At 33.5% G+C, this 20,786-nt stretch overlaps 1 protein-coding gene across 3 annotated transcripts; it reads right to left on the bottom strand.

The window, feature by feature from the left end:
- Positions 1–2,768: 2,768 nt before the first annotated feature.
- LOC126550295 (hexokinase type 2) lies at positions 2,769–19,814 on the bottom strand. Of its 3 annotated transcripts, none has more exons than XM_050201527.1 (9): positions 19,450–19,814; positions 8,568–8,730; positions 8,363–8,505; positions 8,074–8,292; positions 7,821–7,929; positions 5,238–5,427; positions 4,978–5,133; positions 3,764–4,037; positions 2,769–2,896 (listed from the first exon to the last, which is right to left on the bottom strand). In XM_050201527.1, exons 1-9 carry the CDS (start codon positions 19,549–19,551, stop codon positions 2,786–2,788), a joined length of 1,467 nt encoding a protein of 488 aa, XP_050057484.1. In that variant the 5' UTR covers positions 19,552–19,814; the 3' UTR covers positions 2,769–2,785. The 3 variants fall into 3 exon arrangements, with proteins under 3 accessions (XP_050057484.1, XP_050057485.1, XP_050057486.1); XM_050201528.1 differs by lacking the exon at positions 7,821–7,929 and adding an exon at positions 6,752–6,851 and having other exon boundaries at positions 19,450–19,805; XM_050201529.1 differs by lacking the exon at positions 19,450–19,814 and adding an exon at positions 10,133–10,514.
- Between the last annotated feature and the right edge of the window lie 972 nt (positions 19,815–20,786).

Below are 20,786 nucleotides of genomic sequence, written 5' to 3'. Positions count from 1 at the left end.
TCAGTCCTAAATTTACAATCGACACAGTTCACTTGGATCAAGGTACAGTAACACCTTTAGCTAGTAAAATAACAGTGTACGGTTGTAGACTTGTACATCATGACATTATGTGTGTATTGTGTGCCAGTTAACGTCTGAAATTAACATTGATCATGTTTTTGAGTGGTTTTTTCCTACGTACATCGATAAATGATTACCCCTCGTTTGTAAACGAGATTAGATCTCATTCGTTTTCGATCGTGAACAATAAATTAATGGTACCACAGCAGCTCGTTCGATGAACGTAATTTCGGAATTTTGAGCGGAATTCGAAAAAAATCGAAAATCTGCTGACGGGTTTCGGGCATACGGCGTAAACGTGCGCATCCGTACCGATAGAATCTAAAGACTAGACTGTTTACGCTGAAAAAACGGTACTCGTCACTGAGTTTTCGTTTGGTCGTCAAATTTGCGCGCGAAACCAAAATGCGTACACCACAATAACCGTTTTGTGACACGCGCTGTGAGTACACTGGCTACCAGGGGACTATGAAATTCGCTCGTCGTGATTATAGGTACTCGGCGTGCACGTTGCGGCGTATTTAAAAATTTGCGACGTTTAAGACCGACAAAGCGGTTAGTGAATTACACATAGCAATGTCCGATTTTAATTAGCCTAGTCCAGAAACTTACCTGTGAATTCGACAATTTTTTCGCGATTACAAACGAACTTCATGAAGTATGTTTGATTTACTTTAAGTCGTAGTTTCTACAGTTGCGTAAACAAAAATAATAAATATTATATTTCATTTATCGCGTGAAACATTGACTCCATAAAACTTCATGAATCGAACTAAACGCCCGTACGTCTTCTCGATAAAATTCGAATTGTTTGGCGATGGGAGAGGGAGATACTATACGATTCGAATTTCTTTATTGTACCTGTGATATAAACTTAAAAAATTTCAATACAACTTATAAGTCTGTAAAGACTGTCTGTCTAATTCAATCATAGACCTAGATACTCGTATGTATGTATATTTGTAACAATAATCCAAAAATTAAATTACTTTTTTGAAAATATTGATATTTGTTTTGTACCTTCCAAAACAAATGTTAAAACAATGTATTGGAAGAAAATTGTGCAAACAATTCGGATTGCATTTGAAGATTCTTGAAAATTTTCATGCTTACTGCTTTGAAAATGGTACATTAAGCATAGAGAAATTTTTATATTCAAAGTACAAACCATCGCTAAACATCTAACAGTTTACTAAAGTTTATCAAGTACACTAATTTATATATATTATAAAACCATATAAATTGATATAATCACAACAAAAGCAAAAATGTACCATTTATATTTTTGTGGTTGATTATTACCGTTATTCTTATTATTTACATATTTAATTTGTTGTTATATAATATATAAAACGTCTTGTATCCTTATATGATGTACAAAAATCCATTATTTAACACATTAATAGAGATCAATCACCATTACAAGTTATTACATTTCATGATTTTTGTATCTGTACAACAACCATTATGTATGTACTATTTTTTATATTCCACGTTTACGATTGTAATTGGCTTCGCCCTTTTAATTCATGATAAATAAATAAATCCACCATATGCTAGTTGTTTTATTAAATGGTTTAAAAGGGCATTTAATGTTAAAGGAGTAAATAGTAAATACATACAATGTTTAATATTTTAGTTACCGATTTTTATTTTCAAAATTAGTTTTTTTTTAAATATTTTTTTTATAAGTTTCAACAATAAAATATTCAAGGATTTGTATATAGTTATTATTTAATATTTTTACAATAAGTGTACCGATTAAGTACCAAACTAAGTAACTGAAGCTTATACATTTTAAACAATGTGTGTATTATATATAATAATATATTATAAATTAGCAATTTACTAAATACAACCTTAAGTACAAATAAGTAATAATATAAATTATCATATTATATATATATATATATATATATTGGTTTTAAAGAGGATAAAATATTAATTTTGTATAGGTACATATTATTAAAAAAAAAAAAAAAAATAATAAATAAAAAAATAATATCATGATGAAAAAAATTTGAATTTAGGTACTGTCTGTAACTAAAATTATCGGTATGATAAGTTAAGAAAAATAATTTAAAATGAATGGCAATAATAATAAATAAAAATTATGATAAAACTAATTTTGTGTTCAACAGCAATGACAATGGTAAAAATCAAATTGATGGAACGATTTGAAACTAGACGTACACGTACATATAATATTAATAATAATAATAATAATATTAGGCTTACATTGGGCTTTATCACTATTATTGTCATAGATACATAACACCCGAGATTTATAAATCAATTACATAACACGTATATTGTAGATTCTTTATATAAAACTAAAACATAGATAAAACTTTATTTCTTAGTTTTTTTTTTCATACATACATATTATTGGTATAAAAAATTATAATGGATACATTTAGTGCTGATTTTATATAAATATAAATGTAATATTATCTAATATAGTAATATCTAAAAAAAAAAAAAAACATATTTAACAATAAACAATCAGGATTCAACACTCAACAACAATGACAACACTCTAAGACATACAAGACTCACGCTGTTTAGTGAATAAAATACGCCTAAGGGACACTTATTTAGCGTTAGCACCAACGTTTTTTTTCTTAAAAAAAAAAAAATCAAATCAAATAATGCTAAAAATAATGTTTAATGTACTTCGAGCATTTTTGGTAACAACTTCAACTCACTAGTCAGATACCACTAATTATTTTGTCGAGAATCCATTGGTCGTGGACGGTAATTCGTCCCTGACAGCTACAGCAGCAACAAGGGCAGCTCCACGACCACTTCCGTCTTCAGACAACATCAAGTCAAACTGCAAAATGTAAAAAAAAATGTTACTTCTTAAATCTTTCCAATAACTATCATATAACCATGGTTGTAAACAAAAGTGATATTAAAATAGCAATTATATTATATCAAATTGTAGAACAATTTAACACATATAAATATATAAAATACAATAAAATATTAATGTTAATATAGTTTTATGTTTGTAAGTAATAAATAAAAAATATTTACATAAGTAATCATTTTCTAGTATTGAATTAAAAATTGGTTGTTTCAGTATGTTTAAACTAATTAAATAATTTAAAACAACCATTATTGTTAGCTTATATAGGACTTATATTTGATAACAAATAATTATTTAAGGTAAAATAAGAGTATGTTATCTCCCAATATGTGTTTTACCATAGTTAAAATGCTTGCTAACGGAATTTTATACCATTATGAAAGTCTCTGGAGGCCTGTCAGGTTAAAAATTGTTAAGAAAATGTGTGGTTCGAATGAAGACATAATATAAAAGAGGTACTTAGCTGAGTATTGGTAGCGAGACTTAAATAAAAGTGGTAAGATTTTTGATTCGTTTTTAAGAAATCGAATTATGTTTCGTTCTTAAAATGCATACATATTTTATAATTTACATTGTTGATAAATTAAAATAATATAAATTCGATTTTTTTTTTTTATATAAAAACATAACTAGTGATTAATATTATGTGCTATAATTTTTAGTACGGTAGACTACGTTCATTTGTATAACCTCGTATATTGGAAGGTAGCCGAAAACAACTATATCTAACCCACACACATCTACTAACCCTAAACGAAAAACCTTTTAAATACCACGGTACTTTAACATACAACTATGGAGTTTAAGACCATATTTTCTTTTACTCACTTTGATGTCAGATTTGATCAGTTGTTTGGTCTTTTCCACCATGAGTTTGTGGAAGTAAGGATGGAAACGGTAAACCGAACCGTCGACACCAATTGTGACGGTCTTCTCGTCCATTTTGTTGAGAAGAGCGGCCAGACCGGCAGACACTAGATGAGCCGACCGCCTGGATACGCATTCGCAAATGTATCGTACGTTGGCGCAGTCGACCAACGATGGGTCGTTGATGCCCATTTCGCTGAGGACCTTCAATGTTTCTCTGTAGTTGGCTTTGTCGCTATAACGGTAAAAATCACAATTATTAGTTATATATAAAAATATGTAAATAGTATGTAATGTCAATGAGCGACGTAAATAAGCTAAATTGTTCAGAAGAACCGAAAACAGGGCTGTTCACTCCCTTCCGCCAATTATACTGTAGGTACCTAATATTCTATCTAGACGACGCCACACACCTACCATTTAAGGAGTTTTATACAAACAGTTATAACGACAATATGAGAAAACTTAAAACATTAACTAGTAGCAGGTATTTTAAAGGTCGTCTATGTCAGTATCAACAATAATGATTGAGACGAAAATTTAATACAGAAAACCAGTTAAGCTAATAACCAGTAAGTAAGCCAAACTCACTAAGACAATTTTACATTATTTACAGCTTTACCAAATTGTCTAAGTACACAAAGTATATTATCTGCATTATAGTGTTTTAATTTAACCTTAACCTTAACCTACGAACGAACGATAATATGGCATGTCTTCTAGTTATTAAAAACGAAAAACGAATTCTGTCATAACAATATAAATGCCATATAAAGTTGTTCTTTGTGTATTGTTATTGTATACATTTAATAAAATGACTGTAAATTCTGTTCTTGTACATTAGTCCCATGAAAAACGATTTTCATTGATAGATTGTGGGCGGTGTGGCGTCTTCAGTGCTCTACTTTATAAAACAATTCTGAATTCCATTAATATATTAATACCTACGCTTATTCATTATTTTGTTTGAAAATGTTCATTTGTATTAAAGAAAAATGTCATGTGCCCCTCCCCCCTCACGATATTTTTAACCAATATAATATTATGTGTGCTCAGATTGAGTCTAAAGCATGAAGCGTATATACCCATACGCAACTGAAAAATTAAAACGTTTAATAGATCGCCCGCCTCATCCTTGAAATACAATATATATCATGCACATTATAATATAGTACCTTTCGATGTCTGATACGAATGACGTTCCAAAAGCTCCCTTAGTCTTCATTTGTTCGGACAGTCTTCCTTCGAAGAGTTTGTTCTGGTTGGCCAAGTCGACGATGGCCAACCGTACGATCTCACCCATGTACATACCACTGATCATCTTTTCGAATCTAAAACACAGTGCAAGTTTTAGACACGGGCAATATCAAGGAAATAAAGAGAGAAACGCCATCGTCGTCATTTCCGTTGTTGACGATCGACACACGCTTATTACCTCTGTTGTCCCGGGTTCAATGAGTCCTCGTCGATTTCCTGATCGTATTTCGTGCGGACGGCGTCTAATTTTCCGTCATCTCCGAACGCACCCCATTCGGTGTTGACGATCACGTACGGTTTCGACTTGTCGCCGTCGAAAAGTTCGGCGTTTTCAACCTTTTCGACGTAACACGCGTTGCAGCCCGTTCCTGTACAAAAAATGCGTTAACAAACAACCGTACACTCTCAGAACTGTTTGGCTTTATTCGTAGTCCGGATAGAACTATAATAGACCATCGTTTCGAAACGCATAGCAAATGCGGTGCCGCTATGTATCCGTCGTACGATAACAACGCATATCTGACACTTGCAGGCGAGTTAATAAAAGCAAAATAAGCCTTAAAAATATTATTAGTACTACAATTATGGTTTAATCACATGGATGTTTAATGTATAATGCATACATATTACATATATATGTATATATAAATTGTTAGGTAACACAATATGTAGCTGTGGCGGCGTTACAACAATAATAAAAATGTGGAAAAGTTTAAAACGCAAAACTGTTTGGTTTTAAAGCAAATTTTTACATCGAGAAGATGATATTAAATAGGCATAGTGCGATATTTTGTCGCTAGATTGCAAAAATCATAAAAATATATAAACATAATAAAAAATAAAATGTACACTTATACATACACGTATATAATTTTATAAAATTATATATTAACATCGCATTTAAAAGTGTCTGTTAAGAAATTATTTTAATACAATTATACAAGTTGTAATAAACTATTGATAAGTTGTACTTCAAAATGTCTAAAATCAGTTATCTATTATCAGATATTTTTGTCTCGTCCAAATTTAAACGAAACATTTATAAGTATCGTGCAATAAACAAAATCTGCAATTACATTAAAATTAGATAATTTCAAACTTGACTTTTGATCGAATATAGAAACTTACAAAATTATTACTTAATGTCTAATGATGTCGAGGTTTAATAAGTGGTTATTTGACTTCATTAAAGAGGCTATAAAATCAATATAAAATATACCTATATGTATATATTATATTACTAGTACAATGTAAAATACAAATTATAGACAAGAAGGAAGGAATAGGAAAATCTAAAAAATATCTAAATGTATCTATCTATCTTGTTTATAAATAAATATAAATATAAAAACAGAAATTATGCACTACTATTAAAATTTAATTTAATTGAAGGAATATATACTATAGGTACATTGTTAATAATAGAAACTTAAATATTTAATGTCTCTAGTTTAAAAGTTAATGCTTATGCAACATATTAATAAGTAAATGAGAAGAAATAATATTTCAAATGTTGTTAGAAGAAATTAAAAATATTATCATGAACAAATAACTTAAGTAAGAGAAGGTTTTTAAAGTAAGAAACAAGTAAAATATTGTGTATGTTAATTAAACTGTGTGAACAATACTACAGTTCAGTAGTTCACACACACTTATTTAGCTATCACTTAAATGTCTATTTACTCAACATACCAACAATCACTGCAATTTTGGTGTTCGGGTTCTTCCAAGCGCATGACATGAGTGTACCAGTTGTATCGTTCAATATTCCACATACATCAATTTCGACGTCCTAATAAAATTACCATTGAAACAAACCTTCTATTATGTAATGTTCTTTTATAGATAGAGACATATTTTTAATATCTACAAGTAATCATAATACTTAAAATTTTGTTTTTGAATAACATTATACATTATAATAACATTTTAATTTTGAACTCTTAAGTTGGGGAAATAAAGACTTTTTTTTTATTGATTTTAAAAGGTATTTAAGGAGAAGTTGAGCATTGAAAAACCACTAAATGTTTCAAGAAAACATTTATACAGTAGTCATAGGCATGACCAGACTCAATTATACATTGTATATAAGTTAAATATCTATACATATAGATATGAACGTGAAACTGGTTAGACAAGATAAGGATAAGGAGTGTGACTCTCCAAATTTTGAAAAAAGTATTATCAGTACTGAAAATAATAACTTATGAAAAAAAAATTGTTTTAATATTTAAAAGGAATAGTAATATTATTGATATCACATTTACACAGGTATCATCAAATTTTGCATATCGTGCCTGTTCATAGAAGACATGTTTCTGACTGTAGGTACATAAGAAAGCATTCTTGAAAAATTAACAATAATGCAACTTATTTGCCAATTATCAATATTATCATACATGAACATATACAAAAATAATATGGGACAATCATCAGCAATTTAAGCAAAATTATATGATAAATAGCAAATATGTTTATACAATTTATATTTATAATATAAAATACCAGTAGATTTATTTAACTCACGTTTTAATTGGACAATCACAAACAGTTTTTTTGTACAATTACAATACAAATTTCATGCTCTGAGTTTGTAGATATTTATATGGACAATTTGACATAACAGTAGGTACAATATAAAATTTATACAAATCATGTATATGAACAGAAAGCATTTGCCAGACTTTAATTGTCATATAACGTAACCCAATGCAAACAGCTGGCATTATTATTTTGGAAATTTTGGCTTAGCCAAACTTACCAATAATCAAACCTACAAAACAGTTATTCGAAAAACGTGTTTTGTGGGCACAACTCATTAGGGTTCCAGTTGCATCATTCAATATAGCCGTTAAACGTAGATTCAGGCCCTACATTAACATTCTAAGATCTTACATCTGTTGGATACTTATTAACATGTATTACGAAAATACAAATCATAGAGGCGAGATAAATGTATTAGGTATGATAAAAAAAAAAAATTAACTGATTTTGGTTATTTGATTATCATTTACCTTTCTCCTCTTGATAGCCTCCTTGAGAAGTCTGACAACGTCTTCATCAACTACTCCCGAGCAGTTAAATCCTTTGGTCCAACTATTTAAATATCCTTTGGTAAGTCCAACTTGTCTAAGTGGAAAACTAAAAGTAAAGCCCAATGGTAATGCCTTTTTGTTGTCCAAGTTGTGTTTTTTAATGAATTCTGCCAGACATTTTGCAATGTGATCGAATAACTACATAACATAATGGTATACATAAATATAGAAATTTTCAATTATAAATGACAAGATTATATTTAATTACTTCTGTGCCTTTGCCAGTTTGGATATGAGCAGGCACTTTGAAGATTTCAGAATCCATATGGAAGTAGTTGTTCTCTCCCAATTCAATCAATAGTACACGGAAATTGGTACCACCCAAGTCCAAAGCCAAGAATTTGCCTCTTTCTGGAAGAAAAAAATACTAATGAAATATGATCTGCAACCACAATCATCAGCAGCCTTCTTACCTGTGCCATTAGGTAAATCTTGTACATAAGTGACATAGCACTTGACAATGGAAGATGGATTGGTTTCTTTACCCAAACCTTGCCTGATGGCTCCATCCATATCATTCATCAAGGTGGTAAGTTGTTCATTGGACAAAAGAAGCGATTTACAATCTTCTTTGATCTAAAATAAAAAAACACGATATTGTCAATGGATATTATTTAAGTAAAACACAAAATAAGATGTTAATTAATAAAGAATAGAATAAAAATTATTATTCATAACTATTAGCATAACATTTCAAATAGGTACATTTATTTAATATACATACACAAGGTAAACTTGATAAAATTTCCTCATTATGTAGTTTTCTACATGTATAGTATACATTGTATACCTATTATCTTAATCTGGTATAATTATACATAGTAAGTAATTGTATATTATGTGTAAATCTGCATGTGTAATAATTTAGTACCTAAGTCATTAATAAAATAAAAAATGACTGATTGTTATTTGTTAATGTCAAGAAAAAGAAATCAGATAGGTGCAATAAAAATAACTTTTTAGCAGTGACATTTCATTTGTAATTTAGACGGCGAAATATTATTTATGTAAGCTTATCGTGTGCACTGAATACACATCGTGTAATTTATAGTCGAACGATAAATTGAATAATTACGTTTATTACGAACATATGACATTTTAACGATAATCCGGAGTAAAAATATTCCGTATAGACACGAATGAAAACATTCGTAGGTCGTACACAATCGTCAATTATAGAAGTATTTCGCAGTAAAAATAGTCGTAAAGTCACCTACAAAATGTTATTAATATTATTATTATATTATATTAGCGCGAAGCTCGTATAAAACTCGGTTTTTTTTGTATTACGTTATAGGTATTATTGTCATTATTGTTTTATACGTTTTTACGGCTCGAGTTAAATTAGTTAACTACCTAATAAACCAATGGGAGGGTGGGAAGTATTCGACGTAAATACCTACGTATAACAATAAAATCATCTATTACGGTAGGTATAATCATGCGGTATTGTAATCGCTTTTTCTCTCTTTTGGGGAAAACGAAATCGACCGTTCTTAAGATCGGAGTCGACAAAAGAAAACGAAAGCAGCTAATACACATGCGGAATTCCACTACAACCCCTCCCCCTCTAACGGAAATACGTACATTATTGTTATAGTATTATTATTTACGTACACAGCGCAAACACAAAAACCTTGCCGTTTTTCAACGATCACCGGGTCACGATCACACACACACGTTTCAACCCCCCCTCCCAGGCGGCGGTGGCGGCAAAAATTTACGAGGGCGCCGCCAAAAAAAACCACCGGCGAGGGGGGAGGCGGGATGTTTCACGCGACGGCGCGCCATAGGCGTAGGCGCACGGGAGCGACCGCGGGTGGCCAATGCGTTAACGACGACGACGCGCGGGGGGGGGGGGGGCAGTCGTGTACGTTTCGACGATCCCCCCTCCGTCCATCTACCCACCCCTCAAAACAGAACCCGACCACCACCCCTTCAACACTATGCCGCCTTGACGGGCGAGAGGAGGACTTACGGTCACGCGGACTGCGGACGAAGACGAAGTGGCTCCGGTGAACAGGCCGTACAGGGCGCGCAGGATCGGATGGAGTACGATGCACATGGCGACGGCGGCGGCGTTTATAGATCGACAAAACGTAATAAATACAAAAGTACCTAAGTCGAGTTTAACGCTGGGTTATAGGTATAGTTGTTGTTTTTTGAAAAAAAAAAAAAATAAATAAATAAAATTATGAGAAATTATAATAGACGAGAAAAAAATCGCACTCGGCACGATCGAGTCGGAGGAAGACGAGGCGAGAGAAAATAAAAATACGACACGCGAAAAAAAAAGAACGTAATCACGATGGCGAGACGGACGATGAACTGCTGGCGAGAGGGTTAGACTGCCGACTGTCGTCTGTCGGGCCGCCCGACAGAGACCGAGTGTGGTTTTCACATTTTCAACGCGCTGGCGCACTCGTCACACGAGTACACGACGGCGTGTGTGAGTGCACACACCCCCCCGCCGCCGTCGCCCGACGGTCGGTGCGGACGCGCATGCGCGACACACGCACACACTCTCACACACATGCGACCATTCATCCGCGCGCCAAACAGGTCACCGGCGGCGCTCGCGACCGCTATCGACCGAAAGTTGCCCTCGCCGCCACGCCGATTATTATTATTATTACGTCACTCTCGCAATAAGAAATCGGCCAAATTTCCCTCTCCCGACCGCGCCACCACCACGACCGGCTGCTGTTACTACTACTACTACTAAATTACTACGTAAGAATTTTTTTGCCAATTTGTCGGGAATGCACACGATAATGTGCCGCGAACACGCGACGTGGGTCGTACGTTTCGCCCGAATTTTGAAGGTTACGCGAGTCACAGCCGCGGGTAGAACGTTATCGATTTTCGTTTCACGGCACTTCTATGCACGGGAGAGACGATTCTAAAATTAGATCGCGTGACCGGTTCGTAGGTTCGATCGGTCTAGAGACTCGCGGTTATCGTCTGTGTAGATGAGCACACGGGTAACGTCATTACGGTAAATTCGGCCGATTATAAGACGTGTACACAATACCATTATTGTTAAGGCGAGCGATATAAGAAATGTGTAATATCGATAAACGATTATTACGATGGATTTTGTGTGTGCACGGCAAATTATTTTACGGGTGAACGTGCTCAAACTATCGTCCGAGATTCAAAGGGAACACTCGAGATCTAGGGGTGAATTTTTGGGGGGGGGGAACAGAGTGCTCTATCACCGAACCCTATATTATTATGGGTGCAAGGTGCTACACACGCACCGGTACAAAAAAAGCGTTAACGTCGTTCACGGTGGTGATATTACGATACTTTACGACGCCGTATACTATTCGACGGGGGATTAATAAATTATTAATTCGAGCAGCCGATTGTATGGTTATGTTTTTATTAGTCGATTTTTCGTGTAGCTAACACAATTTATTCATAATCGATTGAATGGCAGGTACTGTTTGGTGCCCGAGTTATTTATGTGCACACGGCGGCTGTACATTTTCGTATAGAAGATAATATGAAATATTATACATTCGTTATGTTTTTTTCAAAATGACGGCTATACGCATGTCACATGTGCGAGAATGCAAGTTTTCACTAAGCGTCCAATTCGGAAATCGTTGGGCAATGTCGACAGCGACTGAATGCGACCACCTGGTGGAATGGTTTTAAGTGTTTTAACGTGTCTATTTTAAATTCAACGTTCAGAATCATATTATATAGTAAAACTATAATCGTACGTAATTTTACAAAATCAAAAAAATCAATTCCAAAAGAATTTAATCCGTAAATACATTTCAAGCTGTTTTCAAGTTTTATTACAAGTTAAACACCGTATTGTATTGATATTTTATGGTTATAATAGTTATACATTAGGTATTATTAAATATAAATACAGTGTATAATAATTAATATCTTTATAATATTTTCCTTTTTATTGATAAAACGCTTATCGTTATGAAATATCTAAGTAGGTACGTAAAATAAAAAGATTTATAATAATTGCTGAGTAAGTCAATACACTTGAAATAGTTGTATTGGTGCGATAAAAATATGTATAATATTTATTTTAGTCTGAGTCAATTTTATAATCAAGGCAATATTTCCTCGTATTGGTTAAAATAATAAAATATGAAAAATTATTAGTCGTCGATTCAATGATGGTATATTTAAACTTAATTTAAAAAACTAGCGAACGTTTATTTATTTTGTCATGATCTTGTTGATGATTTTTGTACAAAATAAACATTAAAAATAAAACAATGTTTGAATTCATAGACAATTAAAATTTAAAATTTTTTTAAACGTTTATGCCTGTCGCCTATGTCTCAAAGTCAAACTATAGAATTAAAAAAAATAAAAATAGAAAGTACTTTATGCATTTATACCCACGCATTATCGTAAATATTAATTTATAGCATATGACCTAATAATATACTACAGTTTAAACGTCAGTTATAAATATATATGTGTCAGGTATTATCGTTAAATTATTCAATAAATCGACAAGTTCGAGTTATCGTTATGGTTTTTAAATTTATTATTAATGATTGAGTTTAATGATTACATTGGGATATTATATAATTTATAATCTTTTTTAATTTCATACAGTTGTGGGTACCTATACCTATTATGCATTTTTCCCATGCGTAGCGTTTAACAAAATAAATTAAAAAAAACTCAGAGGTCAGAAGACAGAAATATCTATACTTAGAATGACATTGTATTGGTTATATAATAAAATAATTCACCTGAAAATATTCATATCGTGTGTTACAACTCGCACGTAATAATTATTAGGTAGGTATTAAAGTAGATACAACTGCAGTGTTATAAAATTTAAAGTTTTGAATTATTTTGACAATAATACAGGTAATATCTATCTGGTATGAATATATTTCGTATGAAACCCACTGGTTAAGTTTTTAAAATAAGTATTATACGCGGCAAAAAAAACAATCGGTGAAAAATTTTGTAGGTAATTCAAAGGTATTATAAATTGAAAAGTATTCGAGTACCTAGTTATAGTATTAGAATGGTTCCTACTTAGAAATTTTTGGTAAGATATCGTTTACATCACTGCAGCGTTTACCAAATTAAAAACCACCATGGCGCCATCGACTTCATCAGTATCATAACGGAAATTTGAAGTCTGTGCACGGTTTGTCACCACCATCATGGAAGCACCTCGTTTTTTGAGTGTCTGGGGCATACTTTTGAATATCTACTGATCGTCAAAAACTTATAGTTATTTTTTGTTGTATGGTTATAATTTATTTGGTACACGACGATCAGTGGCGATGGCGGCGGCGTTAACCTTGGAACGCATTTCTAACTATGCACTTGTCTATATTATGTATTATAGTATGTATATATAGTGGTTACGTACCACACTTTCGTACAGTTCACGAGCGAAATACTGACTAGATAATTCGTTCGGTTTAAAGACGTTGTAAAATATTAGGATTACACGCATGCTCGAGGTGTCTTCGTGTGCATATTATACCTATTGTATTATTAATATTTGAATGGGAAGAAGAACAAACGTGATTTTCTCCGGTTCGAGACGCGCCATCGCCTCGCACACATTCCTCAGGAAACGAATTATTTACGACGCAATATGTTATTATTATGGCCGTCATCATCATCGTCATCATCGACGGTGTTCTTCCGCTGTCAAACTACGACGTTCGCGGGCAGCTACCCTGCGCAGCATTGATGAATACATATAGTTGAACGCGCGCGCACCCGAAACGATAAACACTAATGGGACGTATATCGTGGTATCGATTATTTTTCGGTCTTTTTGAACGAAAATAATGACGACGATGATGATAATAGTAACAATAAAAATAACAATAAGAACAGAAAAACGAAATAACGGACGAGGAGTAAGGCATGGTATGCAGCTGCAGCAGCGAAACGCCTCGTCCGTTGGGCGAGTATATAAGCATTCCCTGCGGCATATCGTATTATTATTATTACTATATTTTATCCCAGTGCCGCGACGACGATCGAGGGAGATTCGTCGTAGAAATATACTCAGTGTGGCCGTGTATTGCGAAATAATAAGCCCCGTAGTTCTAGTAGTCTACCATATATATAGTGTTAACTCGCCACCGCCATGCGAGCGATTTAACAAAGGGTGGTTTGTCTAAGAAACCGACGACGTGAGAACCAGATTTCCGTTCCTGTAAAGTCTCTTTAATTTCCTTTTGGAATTCGTAAATCTCAAATGTGTACAAGAATATAAGTATCTTATTATATACGTATTATGCCGAGAGATATTCCGAGAGTCGTACCAGGAGCATCGCGTGCGCGCAGGAATGCGGCCCATGTATCTTTCCATTATTATGTCGGTGGCATTACGGTCAGCGTAGGTGTTTTTTTTTTTTTGCCGCTCCACCGATTGTGCAGAGTACGGCGCGTAGGCACTGTGGTAGTAGGTACATAATACGATATAATACGATATTCACATCAGAGAAAAAAAAAATCGGAAGAAAAATCGATTCCCGAGGGCAACGCGTGTGTCCTTGGCGATGGTTCATACCGCGCGTCGACCGGTTGCGATACATATAAATATAATTGGAATAATGCACCCCTTCCCCATGTACACGAAAGGTGTAAAACGTGTTAATATTTACGTCGTAGAACTTATGTGTAATATTATAATGTATGTCATACGTCGAATTTACAGCAGCTAGGTAGGTATATGACGTATGTATATAGTTGAAAAAGGAAACGTATGTTCTGCGTATATATAGTCACCTAAATATATATATATGTATATGGCCGCACCAGGTAGGTATTCGATACAAGACAAGTGCGCAGTTTTTTTTCCGCCGTCGCGATTGCCGCAGACGATGGTTGAAATAAAAAAATTCAAATTTTTTAAGAGCATTTCAAGGTCTCATTTGTCAGCCCTATTTATAAAAACGAGAAAAAAAACTGTTCGTCTTTAGGAACCACTTATTGCCTTATTCTCAGAAAACGTCAATTATTATGTGTATAGTATATTTATTTATTGCTGTCGTAAAGTCTGTGTCAATTGGTTACCAATTGTGTAAACACGGTTATTAATCGGAGAGTAAATTATTATTAGTTTTCTATACTACTACTACTACTACTACTGTGTGTGTATGTTACTTTTTATTTATTGTTATTATTTTTTTTTTAAACAAATAACGCGTGTAGTATTATACAGGATAGTTCGTGCGAAAGAAAAATGTTACCAATTTCGAATCGTCATGGTTACCTATAGAATATATATTTTGCAAAATATCTAATATCACGGATTATTTTGCTGTATCATAAATGGCTGTTTACGGTGCATATGTTTTGTATTATGCGCATAATGCCACAATTATAGTCATTTAATAATAATTGGATACGTTTTAAAGAAAATTGCATCATACTAGTTTTTATGTTTTGTATTAGATTGATTAATTTATAAACTGATCCTACGTAAAAAAATATTGTATAGTTATGCAGGTATAATATTTCATATTTGTATAACGTATAAGAAAGATCTTCGACTTTCACATTTTAAAAGACTGGTTATTATGAGTTTTAAAATAAACAATGAATTTTGTCAATTTTTATATACAAGTACTCAATATAATACCTATTAAAAACTATCGATTTCCAAATATCAAAGCTTGCATTCACCCTTTAAAAAATTACAGCTTATAAACAGTAGATCACCCTGTATCCCATACATCTATACTTTGTGCAATGTGTTACATAACTCTTTTTATTTAAATTGAAATCATCAAACAAACGTCATAACTCATGAGCAATATAGTATTAGAATTTTACAAAACATACGTTTGAGCCCTTAATCACCTATATTTATTATACTACTATTCTTTAACGTACGCGCACAATATTTCGTTATACAGTGAGAACTTACCTAACAGGACATTTCCTAATAGCAGAATAACCTAACTGAGGAACCTAACTAAACCTTCTGAATCATGGATAAGATTTCAGCGATCGAGAGTATCTGGTACTTAGAGGTTTTATCATATAGATGTTCCTATAATTATATAATTATTATTTTAACGTTAGTTATGTGCGCTATCGATTCTATTCGAGCATTTTGCAAACACATTATATTATACCTATTGAGAGACTATATCGCCTGAGTGCCCGAGACTGACGCCCATTAAAAAAAAAATGCTTGTAAATTAGATTTTCGTTTACAGCGAAACGAATAAAAAATATGAGAATACACACGCACACACACAAGTATAATGTATTGTAGTTTCTCAAAATTGGCAGGGGCACAGGGGTCATAGTTGGAACACCTTTGGAAGTCACTATTTAGGTATCGATTTCGGCAATCGGCATTCATAATGTATAATATTATAATATTTGGACTCGAGTGCGAATATGCAGAGCCAACGAGTATATACCGCGACAACGATGAAAACTGGCTCGGCCGAGTGACGCACTAAAGGTCGTTGCAAAGTCACGTGGCTCGCCGAGAAACCGATTTGCACGCGTCTAGCGACGATGACGGATCCGCGCTGCAATGTCTAATTGATAAATTGTATTATAGATAAGACAATTTTTTTGACCTCTCACTCGCCATACTTGACCGTTCGGGCGGAGATAATATTAATAAAAAAAAAAAAAATAAAATAATAATAATAACAATTCGCCAATTATGCAACCTTGGAGAAATAATAATAAAAACTAAACCGCGAATTCACGGAAGTACCTTGACCGAGCCGATAAAGATCGTGCCGCCTCCGCGGTTCGCGCCGTGTAGGATTAAAACATACCTATTAAGCTTCGGCGCTAAGTCCGCCCCGTCTTTAATTATATGCCATGTTAGGTATACTTGTCGAGGAACCTGGGGGTATAGCACATCGAATCGCAATTGAAGTGGCAAGCCGTCTTTAATCGCGCGGTAGACAGAATGTATAGCATAAAACCGATGGCGATTATTTCGACTCTGCGAAATCGAAATTGTTTACAATATCGAGTGTGCTTAATACGAATTTATTGTTTAAATGCGTTTAAAACGATTGAATATTAAGTATGTCATTAATCTGCACAATTGTGATTATGATAATTTAATAGATTAATTATTATTATACTAAGATTATACTTTTATAACTATAATACAACTCTACAGGTACTCGTATTTATTTAAGGTTAAAAATACAATTATGTAATAATAATTTGTACACATACATTATTATTGTGTTGCTATTTACTATAGAACGACAATGTTTTAGATATTTCAAAGTCTGTCTTTTTATCTACGTTATAATATGCGTTCGTTTGTTTTGCAAAGGGATGCGTACAATTTCAACACCGATCATATTCTAGCCCCCCTTTCGAAAAAAAAAAATTATAGAATACTGTATTTTCTGGTTCGTATTCGGTTAATCGTTGATCGATATAGATATTGCATTTACAAGAATAAGACGTCGGTGCAGTAAATATAATATAAATGTCGCGAAAAGTACGACACGCGACTGATGTTATGCAAATCAAAACTATGTGTAGCACTCACTAAGGGTGAAGGTTGAATTCTACAAATCAATGACATACCGGAAATTTAAATTTCACCGAGAGAAGCAGCTCGTTATTTCGATTTGGTAGGTTCCTAAATGTATGAAAACGATCGACGCACTAATAAGTTGCAAGTGTATTGAAAAGTCGGTGGACTTTGAGATTCTGTGTGACATTTAAGCGTTCTACTATTCTAATATATAATACAGCGTGCACAATTAATAATAAATAGTTATCCATAATATTGCAACAGTAGGTATACAGTATTGACAGTGTTATATTTATTTATTCTTATCTCATCCAGTCGAATAAATGAGTAATACCTAATCAATTACTTAAATAGCTTATAATATTATCGTACAGAATAACAAAAAAGTCATATTTTATATATTTAAAATTGTTTTAAAATATTTCATGTTATTTTATGCAAAAAATTTGATAAAATCGTAAAACACGTTTATTGATTCATATACGGTAAGCCCATTGACATTTTAATTATCTATTTGACATTTAAACATAATATTATATTACCTATGTAATATTAGATTCATAACTAAGCATAGAAATATTTTACGAAAAAAAAATTAATTACCATATTAGTAATATTATATTTATAGTTTACATTGCCCGTAACATTTTATATATAAGCATAGTAGATTTGTGATTGTTGAATTTATTAAAATCAGCGTGTATATCTATACGCATGCATAGCTATTTCGGGAGAACGCCGCGAGAACGGTAATTTATGCAGGCGACGAAAAACTACATTCAATTATCGTACTAATATGATAATGACATGTATGAGACAGTTTAAATACGCGCGACAGTTGAATTTATGCCGACTAACCTGTGTACATATTATAATATAATTAACTTTTAGTATAAAGTCGTCTCGCGCCGCGCGGGCACGTTACCCGCGCGCGATAGAACGTCACGCCACGATTTCATTAAAATCGCTATGCAAATTAAAGTCGAGCTGTCGTGTATATTATAGGCAATAATGCACGGAGTCGTTCGATTATAAAATATCGCATTAAACAAATTACCGGTCCCCGCTCATGATCGGAGTGTGTGTTTAAATGGAAAACTTTCGTGATCGACAGAGTGAATATATTTAATATTATACTATTAACGACGTTTACCGTGTGTCGGTTGGGTGAAATTCGACTAAAGTCTGAAACACGAAAATTGAGCGTGCCTATAATTTATACTGCTGTGATATTATATATTACCATACTGTTGCGCTGTTTAATTATAAATTATTACATTGTGTTCTTAACTCAAAGTGCACTATATGTATAGTATTATATATTAAGTAGACTTAAATCTATATACGCGTGTACCGTCTATAAAATATTGGACTTGTGTTTTTTATACGGTTTCCTCGCTTCAAACGGTCGCGTGTTATTTACGTAATATTAATTATTAATATTGTATGTCTGTTAATATACGTGCGCGCGTATATTCCACGATCAGGATATAATTAGGTGTACGATATGCATATTAGTATATTACGATTTGCAATACTATTATTTTACGAGTTATGCGTCTGCCGAGAAGATTATATAATATATTTATAAATATTATATAGGTATACGAAGCGGGAAATTATTTATAACATCATTTTGTAGCTATGCCTATAAATCGTAATACGAGAAAAACCGCTATCACTGCAAACTCGAGCGCAGAAATCAGACGCCCCTACTTGCAGGAAATGCGATTCGCGTAGGGATTGAGGAGAGTCAAATAAAACTTTAAACGAAAATTATTTACCTCGTTGGTGACCATTTCGGTGTCGAATTCGAAACCTTCTGAGATGTTGAGTTCGCTGAAAGCTGGACGTAGTTGTCCCATCATTTCTGGCTTGGTCCTCATGTTTAGGCAGTTGTGTGTGTGTAGTGTTTGCAAAAATCGGTAACTTGCAGTGTTTTTTGGGTTGTCCGGCAGCGATTAAACTCTGCAGGATATTTTGATCTGTGATATTGTAATATATGTTTTTCGTTCACTTCTGTCTGCGGTGCAGGTGGCAGTGAAACTGATGATATATTATTGTACGTATTACAATATCATAAGCACAACCCGACACGGAGAACGATTCGACCGGTACGCGGTCTTATATAACGCGAAACGGGTCTCTCCTTCTACTGTGTCCCGGGCGTATCGTCGTCACTGTGATAATTTATGCGTGATAATAACATTATGATGTCTATGCGTACGGTGGCTGGCGGGGATTATAATATTTTATACACCAAACGGTCGGGTGGTGGTGTGATGGAGTGAAGTGGCAATACAGAGGGGGGGGGCGAACGATTTTACTACGTATTTGGTTGTGTACACACACAGCACGCGCTGATTAAACAATAAACAATTTACCGTAGTAAATATTATATAGTACGCCAGTGTGTTGATTGTTGTAGTATTGTTTTTTTTATTTCCTCGTGGACGTGGAACGGGAAATAAAAATCGACCAATGACGGTTTGGCTACGATTCAATGAGTACGGGAGGTGCGCGCGCGCGTCCGCGGTTATCTCGGTTCGAGCTGATTACACGGTCGCCGCCGCCGCCTCAGGTCTCAGTCGAGGCTTTCGACCTTTATACTTTTGGCTCAACAGTTGACCGCGTTTCTTGCCGGGCCGTTGGGCCGTGCGGCAGGGAGAATTTTGAATTTGGGTAAATTCGTGTTTTCTATTGTACAACGATTGATACCGCTGCAATATTACATTAACGTCCACTTTTTATAGCTCATTTTTACGACGCTCAGAATTTCAAAAGTTATAAACGGTCTTATTGAAAATGTTTTGGACCATTATTATATCGAGAAGTCTGTAAAAAGTCTCGGTTTGTGTCTTTGCATAGAATTTCTAATTTATCGAAGCGTTATTTTACTATATATAACTATATGGTCTTATATATGAATACGAGCAAAGTTTTTTTTTCTAGAAACGTTTTATTTAAAAAAAAAAAAAATAAAGTGAACCACACTGCAGTTACGTTTAGTAAAATCAATATTGAATGTACAGCTTTTTTGTCCATCCCGCAGCTTATAGTATCTAGTTCAATTTCACTCTTGGTTCTGCAGTGTATGTATTATAATATTATAATATACATT

Source organism: Aphis gossypii, chromosome 2 (genome assembly GCF_020184175.1).
Source record: "Aphis gossypii isolate Hap1 chromosome 2, ASM2018417v2, whole genome shotgun sequence".
NCBI lineage: Eukaryota > Metazoa > Arthropoda > Insecta > Hemiptera > Aphididae > Aphis > Aphis gossypii.
Note: the sequence above shows the minus strand (reverse complement) of the source record. Positions and strands in the feature narration are given on the sequence as shown.